Below are 22,363 nucleotides of genomic sequence, written 5' to 3' on the forward strand. Positions count from 1 at the left end.
TTCTCTGGGCTCGGACAGTGATTTGCTGACTTGCTTCTGATAACTGCCATGGAGGGGCAACTGAGAGGGGGGGAACTGAGGGGGGCAACTGAGGGGGAACCACAGGGAGGAGCAATGAGGGGCAACTGAGAGGGGATAACTGAGGGGGGCAACTGGGGGGAACCACAGGGAGGAGCAATGAGGGGCAACTGAGAGGGGGCTAACTGATGGAGGCAACTGAGGAGAACCACAGGGAGGAGCAATGAGGGGCAACTGAGAGGGGATAACTGAGGGGGGCAACTGAGGGGAACCACAGGGAGGAGCAATGAGGGACAACTGAGAGGGGATAACTGAGGGGAGCAACTGAGGGGAACCACAGGGAGGAGCAATGAGGGGCAACTGAGAGGTGGTAACTGAGGGGGCAACTGAGGGGAACCACAGGGAGGAGCAATGAGGGGCAACTGAGAGGGGGTAACTGAGGGGAGCAACTGAGGGGAACCACAGGGAGGAGCAATGAGGGGCAACTGAGAGGGGGTAACTGAGGGGGCAACTGAGGGGAACCACAGGGAGGAGCAATGAGGGGCAACTGAGAGGGGGTAACTGAGGGGGGAAACTGAGGGGAACCACAGGGAGGAGCAATGAGGGGCAACTGAGAGGGGATAACTGAGGGGGGCAACTGAGGGGAACCACAGGGAGGAGCAATGAGGGGCAACTGAGAGGGGGTAACTGAGGGGGGCAACTGAGGGGAACCACAGGGAGGAGCAATGAGGGGCAACTGAGAGGGGGGTAACTGAGGGGGGCAACTGAGGGGAACCACAGGGAGAGGCAGCTGAGGGGGCAACTGAGAGGGGCAATTGAAGGGGACCACTGAGATGGGCAACCGAGGGGCCACCTGAGACGGTTCAGCTGCCAGGAGGAGCTATGTCGGTCCTCCCCACCCCCTCCCCACCCTAGCAGCGTTCAGGTTTGTTGTGGTCTTTAGGACAGGGGGGTTCTCTCTCGTGATGGGGGCCAGTTACACGGTGACCTCCGTCTTGCTGTTTGTGGATAGGTGCCGTTGCCGCTGCTGCTTGTAATGTGGTGGGACATTGAAGATCTCCGGCAAGTGCTCGATGTTGTACTGCCTCCTGTTGGTGGAGAGGAGCCTGCGGCCGGGTGGCTCGCCCTGCTCCCAGCCCTTGTAGCCCGGGTTAAACAGAGGCTGCGCGTTGCTCTTGCTGACTTTGGTTTTCTGAGCCGGGGTGGTGGTCACAAAGCCCCCACACAGCTCCCCAGGGGGCCTGTCCTTCTGGGGGGGTCCCAGCACCGGGAACGTCACTCCCGACGGAGTCAGCTCCCGCAGCGGATACCTCTTGCAGTAGAAATCGTCAGGAGCTGTCTCTGCTGCAGGGGGGTAGAGGGAGCGAGAGGGGGAGAGAGGGAGAGAGGGGAGAGAGGGAGAGAGGGGAGAGAGGGAGAGAGGGGGAGAGAGGGAGAGAGGGGAGAGAGGGAGAGAGGGGGAGAGAGGGAGAGAGGGGAGAGAGAAAGGGGGAGAGAGAGAGTTTCAGAAACACTGTGCGTCATAAGAATCACATCTTTATTTTTAAAAAAATAATGAGAAAGGACTAGAATCCCAACAGTGTTGTGGGGAAGGGGGGGTGGGGGAGGGGTGGGAGGGGGGTTAGGGAGGGGGAGAGGGCGCGAGGGAAGGGTGGAGTGTGAGGGGATGAGTCAGCGAGGGTGGAGGTGAGGGAGGGGGGGAGCAGGTGAGGGGGAAATGTGGTGGGGTTTGGAGCTGAGGGAGGGATGGGGGTGAGGGTCGAGCGGGTGGAGGTGAGGGAAGGGGCGAGAGGGTGAGGGGGTGAGTGTGGGGGTGAGGGGGTGAGGGCGCAGATTGTGAAACATAGCAACCGGGTACAGAATGGAGCCTGCTCCCCCCATTGAGTGTGAGAACAGTGTTCCTCTGCCCCAACACCACACTCTCCCTCTGCCCACACCCTCCTTGGGTGACTTTAACATTGAACCGGGTATCTCCCCTTGTCTTGAATGTTCTCAGTGACCCGACCTCTCTTTCACCTGTTATGGGAGAGAATTCCACAGCTTTGCTATCCTCGGAGGTTGGAAACTTTACTTCACCTCAGTCCTCAGCGGCCTACTCCCTACGCTGAGACAGTGTGCCCCCTGCGTCTAAACTCTCCAAACGGGGAGAGCCTCCTCCTTGCCCCTAGTCCACCTAGCCCTGTTAAAATTTTGCATATTTTAGTCGGAGTCCCTCTTGTCCTTTGAAGCTCTAGTAAATACAGGCCCAGTTGAACCAATCTCTCCTCATGGGACAGTCCCTGGTAACAGCGAGTGACCCTCCACAGCACCCCCTCCATGGTAGTTATACCATCCCTCACATATGGCCTCCTTCTGTGCTGTAAACACCCTGTGACTCAGTGACAAAAGGGTTAAAGTCAAGGTTCTCTCAAGGAGTAGGTCTGTCGTGTGTCACACTGAGAGAGGCTCCCTGTTTCACTCAGCAATGGGGACGATCAATAAGAATGGTGGGATGGGCTCGAGGGGCTGAATGGCCTACTCCTGCTCTGATATCTCATGGGCTGAAGTACTTGGGTTGGGGGGGCGGGGGGTGGATATGGCACCTCCACAAGGTTCACTTCAAATGAGCGGAGGAAGTCGTTAGGCCTGCTGCTGGGAGCCTGCCTCTGGACTAGGCCCAAATCCAGTCCAGGCTTAAGCCCAGGCCCAGTCCCAGGTCCAAATGCAGTCTCAGGCCCAAACACAGTCCCAGGCCCAGGCCCAGGCCCAGGCCCAGGCCCAAACCCAGTCCCATGTCCAAACGCAGTCCCAGGCCCAGTCCCAGGTCCAAATGCAGTCCCAGGCCCAGTCCCAGGTCCAAATGCAGTCCCAGGCACAGTCCCAGGTCCAAATGCAGTCCCAGGCCCAGTCCCAGGTCCAAATGCAGTCCCAGGCCCAGTCCCAGGTCCAAATGCAGTCCCAGGCCCAGTCCCAGGTCCAAACGCAGTCCCAGGCCCAGTCCCAGGCCCAAATGCAGTCCCAGGCCCAGGCCCAGGTCCAAACGCAGTCGCCGGCCTCGGCCCAAGCCCAGTCGCAGTCCCAGGCCCAGCCAGTATTAGCTGATTGATCCCTCAGCTACAGATGGTGGCGGTGGAAGCTTCAATTATTTCACATCACGTCGTTGCCCCGCCACCCCCACCCTCCAGATCTCTCCTGCCGCCGCTGGTGCGTGTCTAGAAGGATCTGCAGTTTGATAGTCAAAGCGTCTGGCCATGTCACAAACACGGGCCTCTTGGGACCACCTCATCCTGGAGTGGGACTTGAAGCCAGAGGTTCTGGGCCGGAGGCCACAAGGCGTCTGCCAAGGCTGAAAAAACTCGATTCATTGTGTCGCTGTGCTGTCGCGGCCTGGAATCAATCATTCTCCTTCAGTTTGAGTGGGGATGGGAGAGAGGGGTAATATAATCGCGATGGTTTAAGTGATGAGAAAGAGGTGGCAGTGTATGAAGTGGGTTCCTCTGCTGGGGACACTCCGGGACAAGGAAGGATTGACTCGAGCCTTGTACCGGGGCCATGTTAGGAAGCTCCTGCTTTCCAATGAGAGCTGTGAGAATTTAGAAGCTTCGAAGCCCCCCCCCGCCCAAAAGTGGGTCAAATCGAGACTGGGAAGATGGAGATTGTCACCATTTTCTTGGGACGCGGAGTGAAGGGGCAGGTGAATGGAGCCCCGTTGTCCATCTGTCAGCGATGGTGACAGGACAGACCCGAGGGGCTGAAGGGCCTCCCCATGCTCCTCCTTCAGGCCCATGGTTATAATAGGCTGGTGGGCGGGTGGAGGAGGTTTTCCTGGTCGCTACTCACCCACTGCCTGGAGCGTGGCGTATTTATTGAAGTCCTGTCCGGGTGGCGGTGCTGAGCCCATGCGCTGCAGGATATTGTTGTGGGGGTGAGTTGGTCCCATCTGGGAGACGCTCCGCGATGGGGCCAGCGCGTTATTCAGGTGAGGCTGCTCTGTGGAGGTAAACCGAGACTGTGAGTGGCAGCCCCCCCCTCCCCCCCCCCACCCCCAGGGGGTGGTACTGACTCTGGCCAACCAATCAACCACCAACCTACGGGGACCATCGGGGTTGGGATATCCCGATGGAACCGGATGGATACTGGGGGGGGGTTGCCCGTTCAGTCCCTGGAATCGACTGACTTGGCCTCAAAAGTTGACCTTCATGTCCCTGATTTGATGAGGATGCAATCTGTTAGTCAGAGAGTCATAGAGATGTACAGCACAGAAACAGACCCTTCGGTCCAACCCAACCAGATATCCCAACCCACCTGCCAGCACCTGGCCCATATCCCTCCAAACCCTTCCTATTCATATACCCATCCAAATGCCTTTTAAATGTTGCAATTGTACCAGCCTCCACCACTTCCTCTGGCAGCTCATTCCATACACGTACCACCCTCTGTGTGAAAAAGATGTCCCATAGGTCCCTTTTACATCTTTCCCCTCTCACCCTAAACCTATGCCCACGAGTTCTGGACTCCCCAACCCCAGGGAAAAGACCTTATCTATTTACCCTATCCATGCCCCTCATGATTTTATAAACCTCTATAAGGTCACCCCTCAGCCTCCGACGCTCCAGGGAAAGCAGCCCCAGTCTGTTCAGCCTCTCCCTATAGCTCAGATCCTCCAAACCTGGCAAGTCCTCCTCCCCACAGACTGTTACTTACTGACGTTGGCCAGGATTCCAAAATTCGACCCTCTGTCATCGCGAAGTCACCTTTGAACTTTAACCTCCATGTCCTAACATGCAGCCATATCACCTTTGCTCACTGACCTACACTGTCTCCTGGTTGAAGAGCATGTATTCAGACACAGTCTGTGCCCAAGCGAAGGAATAGTTCCACCTCACACAAAACAAATCTACTATGGGCAGCTCAGGAGACAAGGGGACCACAGAGAAGGGCTTATAAAAACATGAAAAAACAAAGACAGATCCTTCAGAATAGATCAAATACAAAGACCAGCAAAGGGAGACAAAGCCGCTTGTTATGAAAGGAAACGTGCGAGGGGTGTAAAAACAAAGGAAGAGATTTTCTCGTTATCTCCAGGGAAGGGGACTGGTTAAGAGTATTATTGAAAGCTGTGAGTGGGGATATTGCCAATGCCCACGGAGATCTTGGGGATCAAGTCCATAGCTCCCTGAAAATGGCTGCACAACTCAATAGGGTGGGAAAGCAGGCACATGGCACATTGGCCTTTTTTTTCGTGAAGGGGCTGGTGTTGGACTGGGGTGGACAAAGTTAAAAATCAGGATTAGAGTGGTGCTGGAAAAGCACAGCATCTGAGGGAGCAGGAAAATCAAGGTCTCGGGCAGGATCCCTTCATCAGGAAGGCCGAAAACGTCGATTTTCCTGCGCCTCGGATGCTGCCTGACCTGCTGGGCTTTTCCAGCACTACTCTGATCTTGACTTTGACCTCCAGCATCTGCAGCCCTCACTTTTGCAAAGTTAAAAACTACACAACACCAGGTTATAGTCTCCAACAGGTTTAATTGGAAGCACTAGCTTCGGGAGCGCTGCTCCTTCATCAGGTGGTTGAAACACCTGAGTGAACAACAATCATCTGATGAAGGAGCAGCGCTCCCAAAGCTAGTGCGCTCCCAATTAAACCTGTTGGACTCTAACCTGGTGTTGTGGGATTTTAAACATTGCCTTTATGGGTCAGGGAGTTGCGTACAAGAGTTGGGGGCTGTCATGATGCAGTCTTATCAGACTTTGGTTCGGCCAGACTTAGAATATTGCGTTCAATTCATGGTCTCCACGTTACAGGAAGGATGTGAAGGTTTTGGAGAGAGAGTGCAGGGTGGCACAGTGGCACAGTGGTTAGCACTGCTGCCTCACAGCGCCAGAGACCCGCCTCAGGCGACTGACTGTGTGGAGTTTGCACGTTCTCCCCGTGTCTGCGTGGGTTTCCTCCCACAGTCACAAAGATGTGCAGGTCAGGTGAATTGGCCATGCTAAATTGCCCGTAGTGTTAGATGAGGGATAAATGTAGGGGTATGGGTGGGTTGCGCTTCAGCGGGTCGGTGTGGACTTGTTGGGCCGAAGGGCCTGTTTCCACACTGTAATGTAATCTAAAAAATTTACCAGGATGCTGCCAGAGTCAATGGGTCTGAGCTATAAGGGGAGGTTTGAAAAATCTCAGACGCTTCCTCAGAGGCTGAGGGGAGGCTTGACAGAGCTCTATGAGATGCTAGGTCGCGTCAGAAACAGTTGAAATGTCTCATACTAGCTGTCATGTATTTAAGGTGCGAGGGGGGGAAGTTCAAAGGGGACTGTGAGGGGCAGATGGCTGACAGAGAGAGTGGTAGGAGTCTGGAACACACTGCCAGAGGTCGGATACCATCGGGCTGTTTATGGGGCTTTCAGGTAAGCACACGGACATGGAGGGAGATGGACAGAACGTCGTGAGTACGTCTGTTTCCATCAAGCAGACCCCCCCCCCCCTCCCCCCCCCCACACAACACTCTCTGAAGGAACCAATTTCCTCTCAAAGTTTCTTTCTCTGGATCCATCACCTCCCCCATCCCTCAACCAAGCTGGATGGAGTCAAACTCTGTACTCGATAAGGGAAGCGAAACTGGCTGAGCCAGGCCGAGGTAAGTCACCGTTCACTCAGGGGATTCGGGTTACCGTGGCAACCAACCCTTTTGCAAGGTAGCCCAGAGCCGTGGATAGTGGCCGCAATGGTCGTCCCTACCCCTGAACTGGTCAGGAATCTCGTGCGAACTGTCACTGCCCACTACTGGCATGTGTTGGAAGTGTTGGCCTACTTGTTGGGTCAATGGGACTCAAACCCAGGGCTTCTGTCTCAGAGGCAGGGACACTGGTAAGTGTGAAGGAGGAAGCCGGCAGCAGTTGGAGACTCATGGTTGGCCATGGACAGCAGCAAGGACCAGATGGGATGAATGGCCTGTCACGGTTTCAGAAACAGTGCCCCATTCCCTACTTCAACCTTTCACTCCCTCCCCCACCGACGCTCAGTAGCAGTAGGGTGTACCATCTACAAGATGCACTGCAGAAATTCACCAAAGATCCTCAGGCAGCATCTTCCAAACCCACGGCCGCTTCCATCTCGAAGGACAAGGGGCAGCAGATACATGGGAACACCACTCCCCTGCAAGTTCCCCTCCAAACCCCCTCCCCATCCTGACTTGGAGATTCTCCTCCACTGTCACTGGGACAAAATCCTGGAATTCCCTCCCTCAGGGCATCGTGGGTCACAGCAGGGGGTCTGCAGCGGTTCAAGATGGCGGCTCACCCCCACCTTCTCAAGGGGCAACTAGGGACGGAAGCAACGCCCACATTCTGAAAATGAGTGAACAAATCTAAACCCGCGTACTTAACAGACTCAAAAAATAACCAGCCGCAATCCGCGAGGAACAAGTCTTTTTGAAAAGTGAAGGATTAGACGAAAGTGAGCGCAGTGTGTTTATTTATAGGGAGCTAACAAGAGCTGGAGGCAGGTCTGGGACAAACAGAGAGAGGAGCGTGCGTCTGTACTGAGGCGTGATCCAATGTGTCAGCTCTGATCTAATTACAGATGCACTGCCTTTCACTGGGAAACAAATCAGTTCAGCTGCACAGGCCAGTCATTAGGCGATTTTGTTGTAACTTCTGTTAAATTGCTGAGCCTGACAGTTGTGACATTACCCAATGGTGGTACACCTTCGTCCCATGCCCAGGGGCTCGGCCTAGTGTAACCCACTATCCAAGAGGTTCCCAGCATGCCTCAGTTCCTAGGCTTCGGTCAGTTCAGAGCCCCCTGACCCCAACCCCCCCCCCTCCACCCCGGATTTCACAACCCCCTCCCGGTCTGTCAGCACCCCCACGGTGTTCACAGACAGTGGTTCATGCAGAGGCTACAGGTTAACATAGTCTATGTCTATGTCAGTGTCTATCAGCTTCTGTGTAGGCGCACATCCAGGCCCAGAACAGGTAAGGTCACTGGCCCCGTCTCACACCCACTGTCCCCCGTCTCACACCCACTGTCCCCATCTCACACCCACTGTCCCCATCTCACACCCACTGTCCCCCGTCTCACACCCACTGTCCCCATCTCACACCCACTGTCCCCCGTCTCACACCCACTGTCCCTGTCTCACACCCACTGTCCCCCGTCTCACACCCACTGTCCCCCGTCTCACACCCACTGTCCCCCGTCTCACACCCACTGTCCCCCGTCTCACACCCACTGTCCCTGTCTCACACCCACTGTCCCCCGTCTCACACCCACTGTCCCCCAACTCACACCCACTGTCCACACCGTCTCACACCCACTGTCCCCCGTCTCACACCCACTGTCCCCCGTCTCACACCCACTGTCCCCATCTCACACCCACTGTCCCCCGTCTCAAACCCACTGTCCCTGTCTCACACCCACTGTCCCCCGTCTCACACCCACTGTCCCCATCTCACACCCACTGTCCCCCATCTCACACCCACTGTCCCCATCTCACACCCACTGTCCCTGTCTCACACCCACTGTCCCCCGTCTCACACCCACTGTCTCCCAACTCACACCCACTGTCCCCATCTCACACCCACTGTCCCTGTCTCACACCCACTGTCCCCCGTCTCACACCCACTGTCCCCCAACTCACACCCACTGTCCACACCGTCTCACACCCACTGTCCCCATCTCACACCCACTGTCCCCCATCTCACACCCACTGTCCCCATCTCACACCCACTGTCCACACCGTCTCACACCCACTGTCCCCATCTCACACCCACTGTCCCCCATCTCACACCCACTGTCCCCATCTCACACCCACTGTCCCCCGTCTCACACCCACGGTCCACACCGTCTCACACCCACTGTCCCCATCTCACACCCACTGTCCCCCATCTCACACCCACTGTCCCCATCTCACACCCACTGTCCACACCGTCTCACACCCACTGTCCCCATCTCACACCCACTGTCCCCCATCTCACACCCACTGTCCCCATCTCACACCCACTGTCCCCCGTCTCACACCCACGGTCCACACCGTCTCACACCCACTGTCCCCCGTCTCACACCCACTGTCCACACCGTCTCACACCCACTGTCCCCATCTCACACCCACTGTCCCCCATCTCACACCCACTGTCCCCCATCTCACACCCACTGTCCCCCGTCTCACACCCACTGTCCCCCATCTCACACCCACTGTCCCCCATCTCACACCCACTGTCCCCATCTCACACCCACTGTCCCCCGTCTCACACCCACTGTCCCCCGTCTCACACCCACTGTCCACACCATCTCACACCCACTGTCCCCCATCTCACACCCACTGTCCCCCGTCTCACACCCACTGTCCCCATCTCACACCCACTGTCCCCGTCTCACACCCACTGTCCCCCGTCTCACACCCACTGTCCACACCGTCTCACACCCACTGTCCCCTGTCTCACACCCACTGTCCCCATCTCACACCCACTGTCCCCCGTCTCACACCCACTGTCCCCCCTCTCACACCCACTGTCCCCCATCTCACACCCACTGTCCCCATCTCACACCCACTGTCCCCCGTCTCACACCCACTGTCCACACCGTCTCACACCCACTGTCCCCATCTCACACCCACTATCCCCCATCTCACACCCACTGTCCCCATCTCACACCCACTGTCCCCCGTCTCACACCCACTGTCCCCCGTCTCACACCCACTGTCCCCGTCTCACACCCACTGTCCACACCGTCTCACACCCACTGTCAACACCGTCTCACACCCACTGTCCCCATCTCACACCCACTGTCCCCCGTCTCACACCCACTGTCCCCATCTCACACCCACTGTCCCCATCTCACACCCACTGTCCCCCGTCTCACACGCACTGTCCCCATCTCACACCCACTGTCCCCCGTCTCACACCCACTGTCCCCCTACTCACACCCACTGTCCACACCGTCTCACACCCACTGTCCCCATCTCACACCCACTGTCCCCGTCTCACACCCACTGTCCCCATCTCACACCCACTGTCCCCCGTCTCACACCCACTGTCCCCCGTCTCACACTCACTGTCCTCTGTCTCACACCCACTGTCCCCATCTCACACCCACTGTCCCCATCTCACACCCACTGTCCCCCGTCTCACACCCACTGTCCCCCATCTCACACCCACTGTCCCCATCTCACACCCACTGCCCCCGTCTGACACCCACTGATCCCGGCTCACACCCACTGTCCCCGTCTCACACCCACTGTCCCCATCTCACACCCACTGTCCCCCGTCTCACACCCACTGTCCCCGTCTCACACCCACTGTCCCCATCTCACACCCACTGTCCCCCATCTCACACGCACTGTCCCCTGTCTCACACGCACTGTCCCCATCTCACACCCACTGTCCCCGTCTCACACCCACTGTCCCCCATCTCACACCCACTGTCCACACCGTCTCACACCCACTGTCCCCTGTCTCACACGCACTGTCCCCTGTCTCACACCCACTGTCCACACCGTCTCACACCCACTGTCCCCATCTCACACCCACTGTCCCCCATCTCACACGCACTATCCCCCGTCTCACACCCACTGTCCCCCGTCTCACACCCACTCTCCCCCGTCTCACACCCACTGTCCACACCGTCTCACACCCACTGTCCCCATCTCACACCCACTGTCCCCGTCTCACATGCACGGTCCCCCGTCTCACACCCACTGTCCCCCGTCTCACACCCACTGTCCTCAGGCTCACACCCACCGTCCTCTGTCTCACACCCACTGTCCCCATCTCACACCCACTGTCCCCATCTCACACCTACTGTCCCCATCTCCCACGCACTGTCCCCCGTCTCACACCCACTGTCCACACCGTCTCACACCCACTGTCCACACCGTCTCACACCCACTGTCCCCGTCTCACACCCACTGTCCCCTGTCTCTCACACACTGTCCCCATCTCACACCCACTGTCCCCCGTCTCACACCCACTACCCCCCCATCTCACACCCACTGTCCCCGTCTCACACCCACTGTCCACACCGTCTCACACCCACTGTCCCCCGTCTCACACCCACTGTCCACACCGTCTCACACCCACTGTCCACACTGTCTCACACCCACTGTCCCCGTCTCACACCCACTGTCCCCATCTCTCACACACTGTCCCCCATCTCACACCCACTATCCCCTTCTCACACCCACTGTCCCTCAATTCACACCCACTGTCCACACCGTCTCACACCCACTGTCCTCTGTCTCACACCCACTGTCCCCATCTCACACCCACTGTCCCCCATCTCACACCCACTGTCCCCATCTCACACCTACTGTCCCCATCTCACACCCACTGTCCCCATCTCACACCCACTGTCCACACTGTCTCACACCCACTCTCCACACCGTCTCACACCCACTGTCCTCTGTCTCACACCCACTGTCCCCATCTCACACCCACTGTACCCATCTCACACCCACTGTCCCCCATCTCACACCCACTGTCCCCATCTCACACGCACTGTCCCCCGTCTCACACCCACTGTCCACACCATCTCACACCCACTTTCCACACCGTCTCACACCCACTGTCCTCTGTCTCACACCCACTGCCCTCTGTCTCACACCCACTGTCCCCATCTCACACCCACTGTCCCCATCTCACACCCACTGTCCCCTTCTCACACCCACTGTCCCCCAATTCACACCCACTGTCCACACCGTCTCACACCCACTGTCGCCCATCTCACACCCACTGTCCCCCATCTCACACCCACTGTCCACACCGTCTCACACCCACTGTCCACACCGTCTCACACCCACTGTCCCCCATCTCACACCCACTGTCCACACCGTCTCACACCCACTGTCCACACCGTCTCACACCCACTGTCCCCATCTCACACCCACTGTCCCCCATCTCACACCCACTGTCCCCCATCTCACACCCACTGTCCCCATTTCACACCCACTGTCCCCCATCTCACACCCACTGTCCCCCATCTCACACCCACTGTCCCCGTCTCACACCCACTGTCCCCGTCTCACACCCACTGTCCCCATCTCACACCCACTGTCCCCCCATCTCACACCCACTACCCCCCCTCTCACACCCACTGTCCCCCATCTCACACCCACTGTCCCCCAATTCACACCCACTGTCCCCATCTCACACCCACTGTCCCCATCTCACACCCACTGTCCCCCATCTCACACCCACTGTCCACACCGACTCACACCCACTGTCCTCTGTCTCACACCCACTGTGCCCATCTCACACCCACTACCCCCCATCTCACACCCACTGTCCCCCATCTCACACCCACTGTCCCCCATCTCACACCCACTGTCCCCTGTCTCACACCCACTGTCCCCATCTCACACCCACTGTCCCCCATCTCACACCCACTGTCCCCCGTCTCACACCCACTGTCCCCATCTCACGCCCACTGTCCCCATCTCACACCCACTGTCCCCATCTCACACCCACTGTCCCCCCATCTCACACCCACTGTCCCCGTCTCACACCCACTGTCCCCATCTCACACCCACTGTCCCCTTCTCACACCCACTGTCCCCCAATTCACACCCACTGTCCACACCGTCTCACACCCACTGTCCTCTGTCTCACACCCACTGTCCCCATCTCACACCCACTGTCCCCCATCTCACACCCACTGTCCCTGTCTCACACCCACTGTCCACACCGTCTCACACCCACTGTCCCCCATCTCACACCCACTGTCCCCCATCTCACACCCACTGTCCCCCATCTCACACCCACTGTCCCCCGTCTCACACCCACTGTCCCCATCTCACGCCCACTGTCCCCATCTCACACCCACTGTCCCCATCTCACACCCACTGTCCCCATCTCACACGCACTGTCCCCCGTCTCACACCCACTGTCCACACCATCTCACACCCACTGTCCACACCGTCTCACACCCACTGTCCTCTGTCTCACACCCACTGTCCTCTGTCTCACACCCACTGTCCCCATCTCACACCCACTGTCCCCATCTCACACCCACTGTCCCCTTCTCACACCCACTGTCCCCCAATTCACACCCACTGTCCACACCGTCTCACACCCACTGTCGCCCATCTCACACCCACTGTCCCCCATCTCACACCCACTGTCCACACCGTCTCACACCCACTGTCCACACCGTCTCACACCCACTGTCCCCCATCTCACACCCACTGTCCCCGTCTCACACCCACTGTCCCCCCATCTCACACCCACTGTCCCCCATCTCACACCCACTGTCCACACCGTCTCACACCCACTGTCCACACCGTCTCACACCCACTGTCCCCATCTCACACCCACTGTCCCCCATCTCACACCCACTGTCCCCCATCTCACACCCACTGTCCCCATCTCACACCCACTGTCCCCCATCTCACACCCACTGTCCCCATCTCACACCCACTGTCCCCGTCTCACACCCACTGTCCCCGTCTCACACCCACTGTCCCCATCTCACACCCACTGTCCCCCCATCTCACACCCACTACCCCCCCATCTCACACCCACTGTCCCCCATCTCACACCCACTGTCCCCCAATTCACACCCACTGTCCCCATCTCACACCCACTGTCCCCATCTCACACCCACTGTCCCCCATCTCACACCCACTGTCCACACCGACTCACACCCACTGTCCTCTGTCTCACACCCACTGTGCCCATCTCACACCCACTACCCCCCATCTCACACCCACTGTCCCCCATCTCACACCCACTGTCCCCCATCTCACACCCACTGTCCCCTGTCTCACACCCACTGTCCCCATCTCACACCCACTGTCCCCCATCTCACACCCACTGTCCCCCGTCTCACACCCACTGTCCCCATCTCACGCCCACTGTCCCCATCACACACCCACTGTCCCCATCTCACACCCACTGTCCCCCCATCTCACACCCACTGTCCCCGTCTCACACCCACTGTCCCCGTCTCACACCCACTGTCCCCATCTCACACCCACTGTCCCCTTCTCACACCCACTGTCCCCCAATTCACACCCACTGTCCACACCGTCTCACACCCACTGTCCTCTGTCTCACACCCACTGTCCCCATCTCACACCCACTGTCCCCCATCTCACACCCACTGTCCCTGTCTCACACCCACTGTCCACACCGTCTCACACCCACTGTCCCCCATCTCACACCCACTGTCCCCCATCTCACACCCACTGTCCCCCGTCTCACACCCACTGTCCCCATCTCACGCCCACTGTCCCCATCTCACACCCACTGTCCCCATCTCACACCCACTGTCCCCCCATCTCACACCCACTGTCCCCGTCTCACACCCACTGTCCCCGTCTCACACCCACTGTCCCCATCTCACACCCACTGTCCCCTTCTCACACCCACTGTCCCCCAATTCACACCCACTGTCCACACCGTCTCACACCCACTGTCCTCTGTCTCACACCCACTGTCCCCATCTCACACCCACTGTCCCCCATCTCACACCCACTGTCCCTGTCTCACACCCACTGTCCACACCGTCTCACACCCACTGTCCCCCATCTCACACCCACTGTCCCCATCTCACACCCACTATCCCCTTCTCACACCCACTGTCCCCCAATTCACACCCACTGTCCACACCGTCTCACACCCACTGTCCCTGTCTCACACCCACTGTCCACACCGTCTCACACCCACTGTCCCCATCTCACACCCACTGTCCCCGTCTCACATGCACGGTCCCCCGTCTCACACCCACTGTCCTCAGGCTCACACCCACCGTCCTCTGTCTCACACCCACTGTCCCCATCTCACACCCACTGTCCCCATCTCACACCTACTGTCCCCATCTCCCACGCACTGTCCCCCGTCTCACACCCACTGTCCACACCGTCTCACACCCACTGTCCACACCGTCTCACACCCACTGTCCCCGTCTCACACCCACTGTCCCCTGTCTCTCACACACTGTCCCCATCTCACACCCACTGTCCCCCGTCTCACACCCACTACCCCCCCATCTCACACCCACTGTCCCCGTCTCACACCCACTGTCCACACCGTCTCACACCCACTGTCCCCCGTCTCACACCCACTGTCCACACCGTCTCACACCCACTGTCCACACTGTCTCACACCCACTGTCCCCGTCTCACACCCACTGTCCCCATCTCTCACACACTGTCCCCCATCTCACACCCACTATCCCCTTCTCACACCCACTGTCCCTCAATTCACACCCACTGTCCACACCGTCTCACACCCACTGTCCTCTGTCTCACACCCACTGTCCCCATCTCACACCCACTGTCCCCCATCTCACACCCACTGTCCCCATCTCACACCTACTGTCCCCATCTCACACCCACTGTCCCCATCTCACACCCACTGTCCACACTGTCTCACACCCACTCTCCACACCGTCTCACACCCACTGTCCTCTGTCTCACACCCACTGTCCCCATCTCACACCCACTGTACCCATCTCACACCCACTGTCCCCCATCTCACACCCACTGTCCCCATCTCACACGCACTGTCCCCCGTCTCACACCCACTGTCCACACCATCTCACACCCACTGTCCACACCGTCTCACACCCACTGTCCTCTGTCTCACACCCACTGCCCTCTGTCTCACACCCACTGTCCCCATCTCACACCCACTGTCCCCATCTCACACCCACTGTCCCCTTCTCACACCCACTGTCCCCCAATTCACACCCACTGTCCACACCGTCTCACACCCACTGTCGCCCATCTCACACCCACTGTCCCCCATCTCACACCCACTGTCCACACCGTCTCACACCCACTGTCCACACCGTCTCACACCCACTGTCCCCCATCTCACACCCACTGTCCACACCGTCTCACACCCACTGTCCACACCGTCTCACACCCACTGTCCCCATCTCACACCCACTGTCCCCCATCTCACACCCACTGTCCCCCATCTCACACCCACTGTCCCCATCTCACACCCACTGTCCCCCATCTCACACCCACTGTCCCCCATCTCACACCCACTGTCCCCGTCTCACACCCACTGTCCCCGTCTCACACCCACTGTCCCCATCTCACACCCACTGTCCCCCCATCTCACACCCACTACCCCCCCTCTCACACCCACTGTCCCCCATCTCACACCCACTGTCCCCCAATTCACACCCACTGTCCCCATCTCACACCCACTGTCCCCATCTCACACCCACTGTCCCCCATCTCACACCCACTGTCCACACCGACTCACACCCACTGTCCTCTGTCTCACACCCACTGTGCCCATCTCACACCCACTACCCCCCATCTCACACCCACTGTCCCCCATCTCACACCCACTGTCCCCCATCTCACACCCACTGTCCCCTGTCTCACACCCACTGTCCCCATCTCACACCCACTGTCCCCCATCTCACACCCACTGTCCCCCGTCTCACACCCACTGTCCCCATCTCACGCCCACTGTCCCCATCTCACACCCACTGTCCCCATCTCACACCCACTGTCCCCCCATCTCACACCCACTGTCCCCGTCTCACACCCACTGTCCCCGTCTCACACCCACTGTCCCCTTCTCACACCCACTGTCCCCCAATTCACACCCACTGTCCACACCGTCTCACACCCACTGTCCTCTGTCTCACACCCACTGTCCCCATCTCACACCCACTGTCCCCCATCTCACACCCACTGTCCCTGTCTCACACCCACTGTCCACACCGTCTCACACCCACTGTCCCCCATCTCACACCCACTGTCCCCCATCTCACACCCACTGTCCCCCATCTCACACCCACTGTCCCCCGTCTCACACCCACTGTCCCCATCTCACGCCCACTGTCCCCATCTCACACCCACTGTCCCCATCTCACACCCACTGTCCCCATCTCACACGCACTGTCCCCCGTCTCACACCCACTGTCCACACCATCTCACACCCACTGTCCACACCGTCTCACACCCACTGTCCTCTGTCTCACACCCACTGTCCTCTGTCTCACACCCACTGTCCCCATCTCACACCCACTGTCCCCATCTCACACCCACTGTCCCCTTCTCACACCCACTGTCCCCCAATTCACACCCACTGTCCACACCGTCTCACACCCACTGTCGCCCATCTCACACCCACTGTCCCCCATCTCACACCCACTGTCCACACCGTCTCACACCCACTGTCCACACCGTCTCACACCCACTGTCCCCCATCTCACACCCACTGTCCCCGTCTCACACCCACTGTCCCCCCATCTCACACCCACTGTCCCCCATCTCACACCCACTGTCCACACCGTCTCACACCCACTGTCCACACCGTCTCACACCCACTGTCCCCATCTCACACCCACTGTCCCCCATCTCACACCCACTGTCCCCCATCTCACACCCACTGTCCCCATCTCACACCCACTGTCCCCCATCTCACACCCACTGTCCCCATCTCACACCCACTGTCCCCGTCTCACACCCACTGTCCCCGTCTCACACCCACTGTCCCCATCTCACACCCACTGTCCCCCCATCTCACACCCACTACCCCCCCATCTCACACCCACTGTCCCCCATCTCACACCCACTGTCCCCCAATTCACACCCACTGTCCCCATCTCACACCCACTGTCCCCATCTCACACCCACTGTCCCCCATCTCACACCCACTGTCCACACCGACTCACACCCACTGTCCTCTGTCTCACACCCACTGTGCCCATCTCACACCCACTACCCCCCATCTCACACCCACTGTCCCCCATCTCACACCCACTGTCCCCCATCTCACACCCACTGTCCCCTGTCTCACACCCACTGTCCCCATCTCACACCCACTGTCCCCCATCTCACACCCACTGTCCCCCGTCTCACACCCACTGTCCCCATCTCACGCCCACTGTCCCCATCACACACCCACTGTCCCCATCTCACACCCACTGTCCCCCCATCTCACACCCACTGTCCCCGTCTCACACCCACTGTCCCCGTCTCACACCCACTGTCCCCATCTCACACCCACTGTCCCCTTCTCACACCCACTGTCCCCCAATTCACACCCACTGTCCACACCGTCTCACACCCACTGTCCTCTGTCTCACACCCACTGTCCCCATCTCACACCCACTGTCCCCCATCTCACACCCACTGTCCCTGTCTCACACCCACTGTCCACACCGTCTCACACCCACTGTCCCCCATCTCACACCCACTGTCCCCCATCTCACACCCACTGTCCCCCGTCTCACACCCACTGTCCCCATCTCACGCCCACTGTCCCCATCTCACACCCACTGTCCCCATCTCACACCCACTGTCCCCCCATCTCACACCCACTGTCCCCGTCTCACACCCACTGTCCCCGTCTCACACCCACTGTCCCCATCTCACACCCACTGTCCCCTTCTCACACCCACTGTCCCCCAATTCACACCCACTGTCCACACCGTCTCACACCCACTGTCCTCTGTCTCACACCCACTGTCCCCATCTCACACCCACTGTCCCCCATCTCACACCCACTGTCCCTGTCTCACACCCACTGTCCACACCGTCTCACACCCACTGTCCCCCATCTCACACCCACTGTCCCCATCTCACACCCACTATCCCCTTCTCACACCCACTGTCCCCCAATTCACACCCACTGTCCACACCGTCTCACACCCACTGTCCCTGTCTCACACCCACTGTCCACACCGTCTCACACCCACTGTCCCCCATCTCACACCCACTGTCCCCATCTCACACCCACTCTCCCCTTCTCACACCCACTGTCCCCCAATTCACACCCACTGTCCACACCGTCTCACACCCACTGTCCCTGTCTCACACCCACTGTCCCTGTCTCACACCCACTGTCCACACCGTCTCACACCCACTGTCCCCGTCTCACACCCACTGTCCCTGTTTCACACCCACTGTCCCCCGTCTCACACCCACTGTCCCCCATCTCACACCCACTGTCCCCCGTCTCACACCCACTGTCCCCCCATCTCACACCCACTGTCCCCCCATCTCACACCCACTGTCCACACCGTCTCACACCCACTGTCCCCCCATCTCACACCCACTGTCCCTGTCTCACACCCACTGTCCACCATCTCACACCCACTGTCCCTGTCTCACACCCACTGTCCCTGTCTCACACCCACTGTCCCCCCATCTCACACCCACTGTCCCTGTCTCACACCCACTGTCCACACCGTCTCACACCCACTGTCCCCCATCTCACACCCACTGTCCCCATCTCACACCCACTATCCCCTTCTCACACCCACTGTCCCCCCATCTCACACCCACTGTCCACACCGTCTCACACCCACTGTCCCTGTCTCACACCCACTGTCCCTGTCTCACACCCACTGTCCACACCGTCTCACACCCACTGTCCCCCATCTCACACCCACTGTCCCCATCTCACACCCACTATCCCCTTCTCACACCCACTGTCCCCCCATCTCACACCCACTGTCCACACCGTCTCACACCCACTGTCCCTGTCTCACACCCACTGTCCCTGTCTCACACCCACTGTCCACACCGTCTCACACCCACTGTCCCCATCTCACACCCACTGTCCCCATCTCACACCCACTGTCCCCCCATCTCACACCCACTGTCCCCCGTCTCACACCCACTGTCCCCATCTCACACCTACTACCCCCCCATCTCACACCCACTGTCCCCCCATCTCATACCCACTGTCCCCATCTCACACCCACTGTCCCCCGTCTCACACATACTATCGTAAGGTAAAAACAATGACTTCAGATGCTGGAAACCAGATTCTGGATTAGTGGTGCTGGAAGAGCACAGCAGTTCAGGCAGCATCCGAGCAGCAGGAAAATTGACATTTTGGGCAAAAGCCCTTCATCAGGAATAAAGGCAGTGAGCCTGAAGGGTGGAGAGATAAATGAGAGGATGGTGGGGGTGGGGAGAAAGTAGCATAGAGTACAATGGGTGAGTGGGGGAGGGGATGAAGGTGATAGGTCAGGGAGGAGAGGGTGGAATGGATAGGTGGAAAAGGAGATAGGCAGGTTCGACAAGTCCGGACAAGTCATGGGGACAGTGCTGAGCTGGAAGTTTGAAACTAGGATGAGGTGGGGGAAGGGGAAATGAGGAAACTGTTGAAGTCCACATTGATGCCCTGGGGTTGAAGTGTTCCGAGGTGGAAGATGAGGCGTTCTTCCTCCAGGCGTCTGGTGGTGAGGGAGCGGCGGTGAAGGAGGCCCAGGACCTCCATGTCCTCGGCAGAGTGGGAGGGGGAGTTGAAATGTTGGGCCACGGGGCGGTTTGGTTGATTGGTGCGGGTGTCCCGGAGATGTTCCCTAAAGCGCTCTGCTAGGAGGCGCCCAGTCTCCCCAATGTAGAGGAGACCACATCGGGAGCAACGGATACAATAAATGATATTAGTGGATGTGCAGGTAAAACTTTGATGGATGTGGAAGGCTCCTTTAGGGCCTTGGATAGAGGTGAGGGAGGAGGTGTGGGCGCAGGTTTTACAGTTCCTGCAGTGTCAGGGGAGGGTGCCAGGAAGGGAGGGTGGGTTGTAGGGGGCCGTGGACCTGACCAGGTAGTCACGGAGGGAACGGTCTTTGCGGAAGGCGGAAAGGGGTGGGGAGGGAAATATATCCCTGGTGGTGGGGTCTGTTTGGAGGTGGCGGAAATGTCGGCGGATTATTTGGTTCATGCGAAGGTTGGTAGGGTGGAGGTGAGCACCAGGGGCGTTCTGTCCTTGTTACAGTTGGAAGGGTGGGGTCTGAGGGCGGAGGTGCGGGATGTAGACGAGATGCGTTGGAGGGCATCTTTAACCACGTGGGAAGGGAAATTGCGGTCTCTAAAGAAGGAGGCCATCTGGTGTGTTCTGTGGTGGAACTGGTCCTCCTGGGAGCAGATACGGCAGAGGCGGAGGAATTGGGAATACGGGATGGCATTTTTGCAAGAGGTAGGGTGGGAAGAGGTGTAATCCAGGTAGCTGTGGGAGTCGGGTTTGTAAAAAATGTCAGTGTCAAGTCGGTCGTCACTAATGGAGATGGAGGGGTCCAGGAAGGGGAGCGAGGTGTCAGAGATAGTCCAGGTAAATTTAAGGTCAGGGTGGAATGTGTTGGTGAAGTTGATGAATTGCTCAACCTCCTCGCGGGAGCACGAGGTGGCGCCAATGCAGTCATCAATGTAGCGGAGGAAGAGGTGGGGACTGGTGCCGGTGTAATTACGGAAGATCAACTGTTCTACATAGCCAACAAAGAGACAGGCATAGCTGGGGCCCATACGTATGCCCATGGCTACCCCTTTGGTCTGGAGGAAGTGGGAGGATTCAAAGGAGAAATTGTTAAGGGTGAGGACCAGTTCAGCCAAACGAATGAGAGTGTCGGTGGAAGGGTACTGTTGGGGACGTCTGGAGAGGAAAAAACAGAGGGCTTGGAGGCCCTGGTCATGGCGGATGGAGGTGTAGAGGGATTGGATATCCATGGTGAAGATGAGGCGTTGGGGGCCGGGGAAACGGAAGTCTTGGAGGAGGTGGAGGGCGTGGGTGGTGTCTTGGTCGTATGTGGGGAGTTCCTGGACTAGGGGGAATAGGACAGTGTCGAGGTAGGTAGAGATGAGTTCAGTGGGGCAGGAGCATGCTGAGACAATGGGTCGGCCCCTGTCTCACACCCACTGCTCCCCATCTCACACCTACTGTCTCCCTGTCTCACACCTCTACACTCCCTCCACACTCCCTCTACACTCCCTCCACACTCCCTCCACCCTCCCTCCTCACTCCCTCCTCACTCCCTCCTCACTCCCTCCTCACACCCTCCTCACTCCCTCCACACTCCCTCCACACTCCCTCCTCACTCCATCCTCACTCCCTCCTCACACCCTCCACACTCCCTCCTCACTCCATCCTCACACCCTCCTCACTCCATCCTCACTTCCTCCACACTCCCTCCTCACACCCTCCTCACTCCCTCCACACTCCCTCCTCACTCCATCCTCACACCCTCCTCACTCCCTCCACATTCCCTCCACACTCCCTCCTCACTCCCTCCTCACTCCATCCACACACCCTCCTCACTCCCTCCTCACTCCCTCCACACTCCCTCCTCACTCCCTCCTCACTCCCTCCACACTCTCTCCACACTCCCTCCTCACTCCCTCCTCACACCCTCCACACTCCCACCATACTCCCTCCACACTCCCTCCTCACTCCCTCCACACCCCTGCCTCACTCCATCCTCACACCCTCCACACTCCCTCCTCACTCCCTCCACATTCCCTCCTCACTCCCTCCACACCCTCGCCTCACTCCATCCTCACACCTTGCACACTCCCTCCTCACTCCCTCCACACTGCCACCACACTCCCTCCACACTCCCTCCTCACTCCCTCCACACTGCCACCACACTCCCTCCACACTCCCTCCTCAC

At 58.6% G+C, this 22,363-nt stretch overlaps 1 protein-coding gene across 2 annotated transcripts in view; it reads right to left on the minus strand.

The window, feature by feature from the left end:
* Positions 1-919: 919 nt before the first annotated feature.
* Positions 920-22,363, minus strand: part of LOC140489243 (protein shisa-9-like) — a 130,132-nt gene continuing 108,688 nt past the window's right edge. Inside the window, exons 4-5 of one of the 2 annotated variants that reach the window (XM_072588573.1) lie at positions 3,838-3,987; positions 920-1,362 (exon numbers count right to left, since the gene is read on the minus strand). In XM_072588573.1, the coding sequence (XP_072444674.1) occupies positions 995-1,362; positions 3,838-3,987 (518 nt within the window). In that variant the 3' untranslated portion in view covers positions 920-994. The remainder of the gene's footprint in view (positions 1,363-3,837; positions 3,988-22,363) is intronic. The other variant, XM_072588576.1, reaches the window with a different exon arrangement.

This window comes from Chiloscyllium punctatum, chromosome 18, assembly GCF_047496795.1.
Source record: "Chiloscyllium punctatum isolate Juve2018m chromosome 18, sChiPun1.3, whole genome shotgun sequence".
NCBI lineage: Eukaryota > Metazoa > Chordata > Chondrichthyes > Orectolobiformes > Hemiscylliidae > Chiloscyllium > Chiloscyllium punctatum.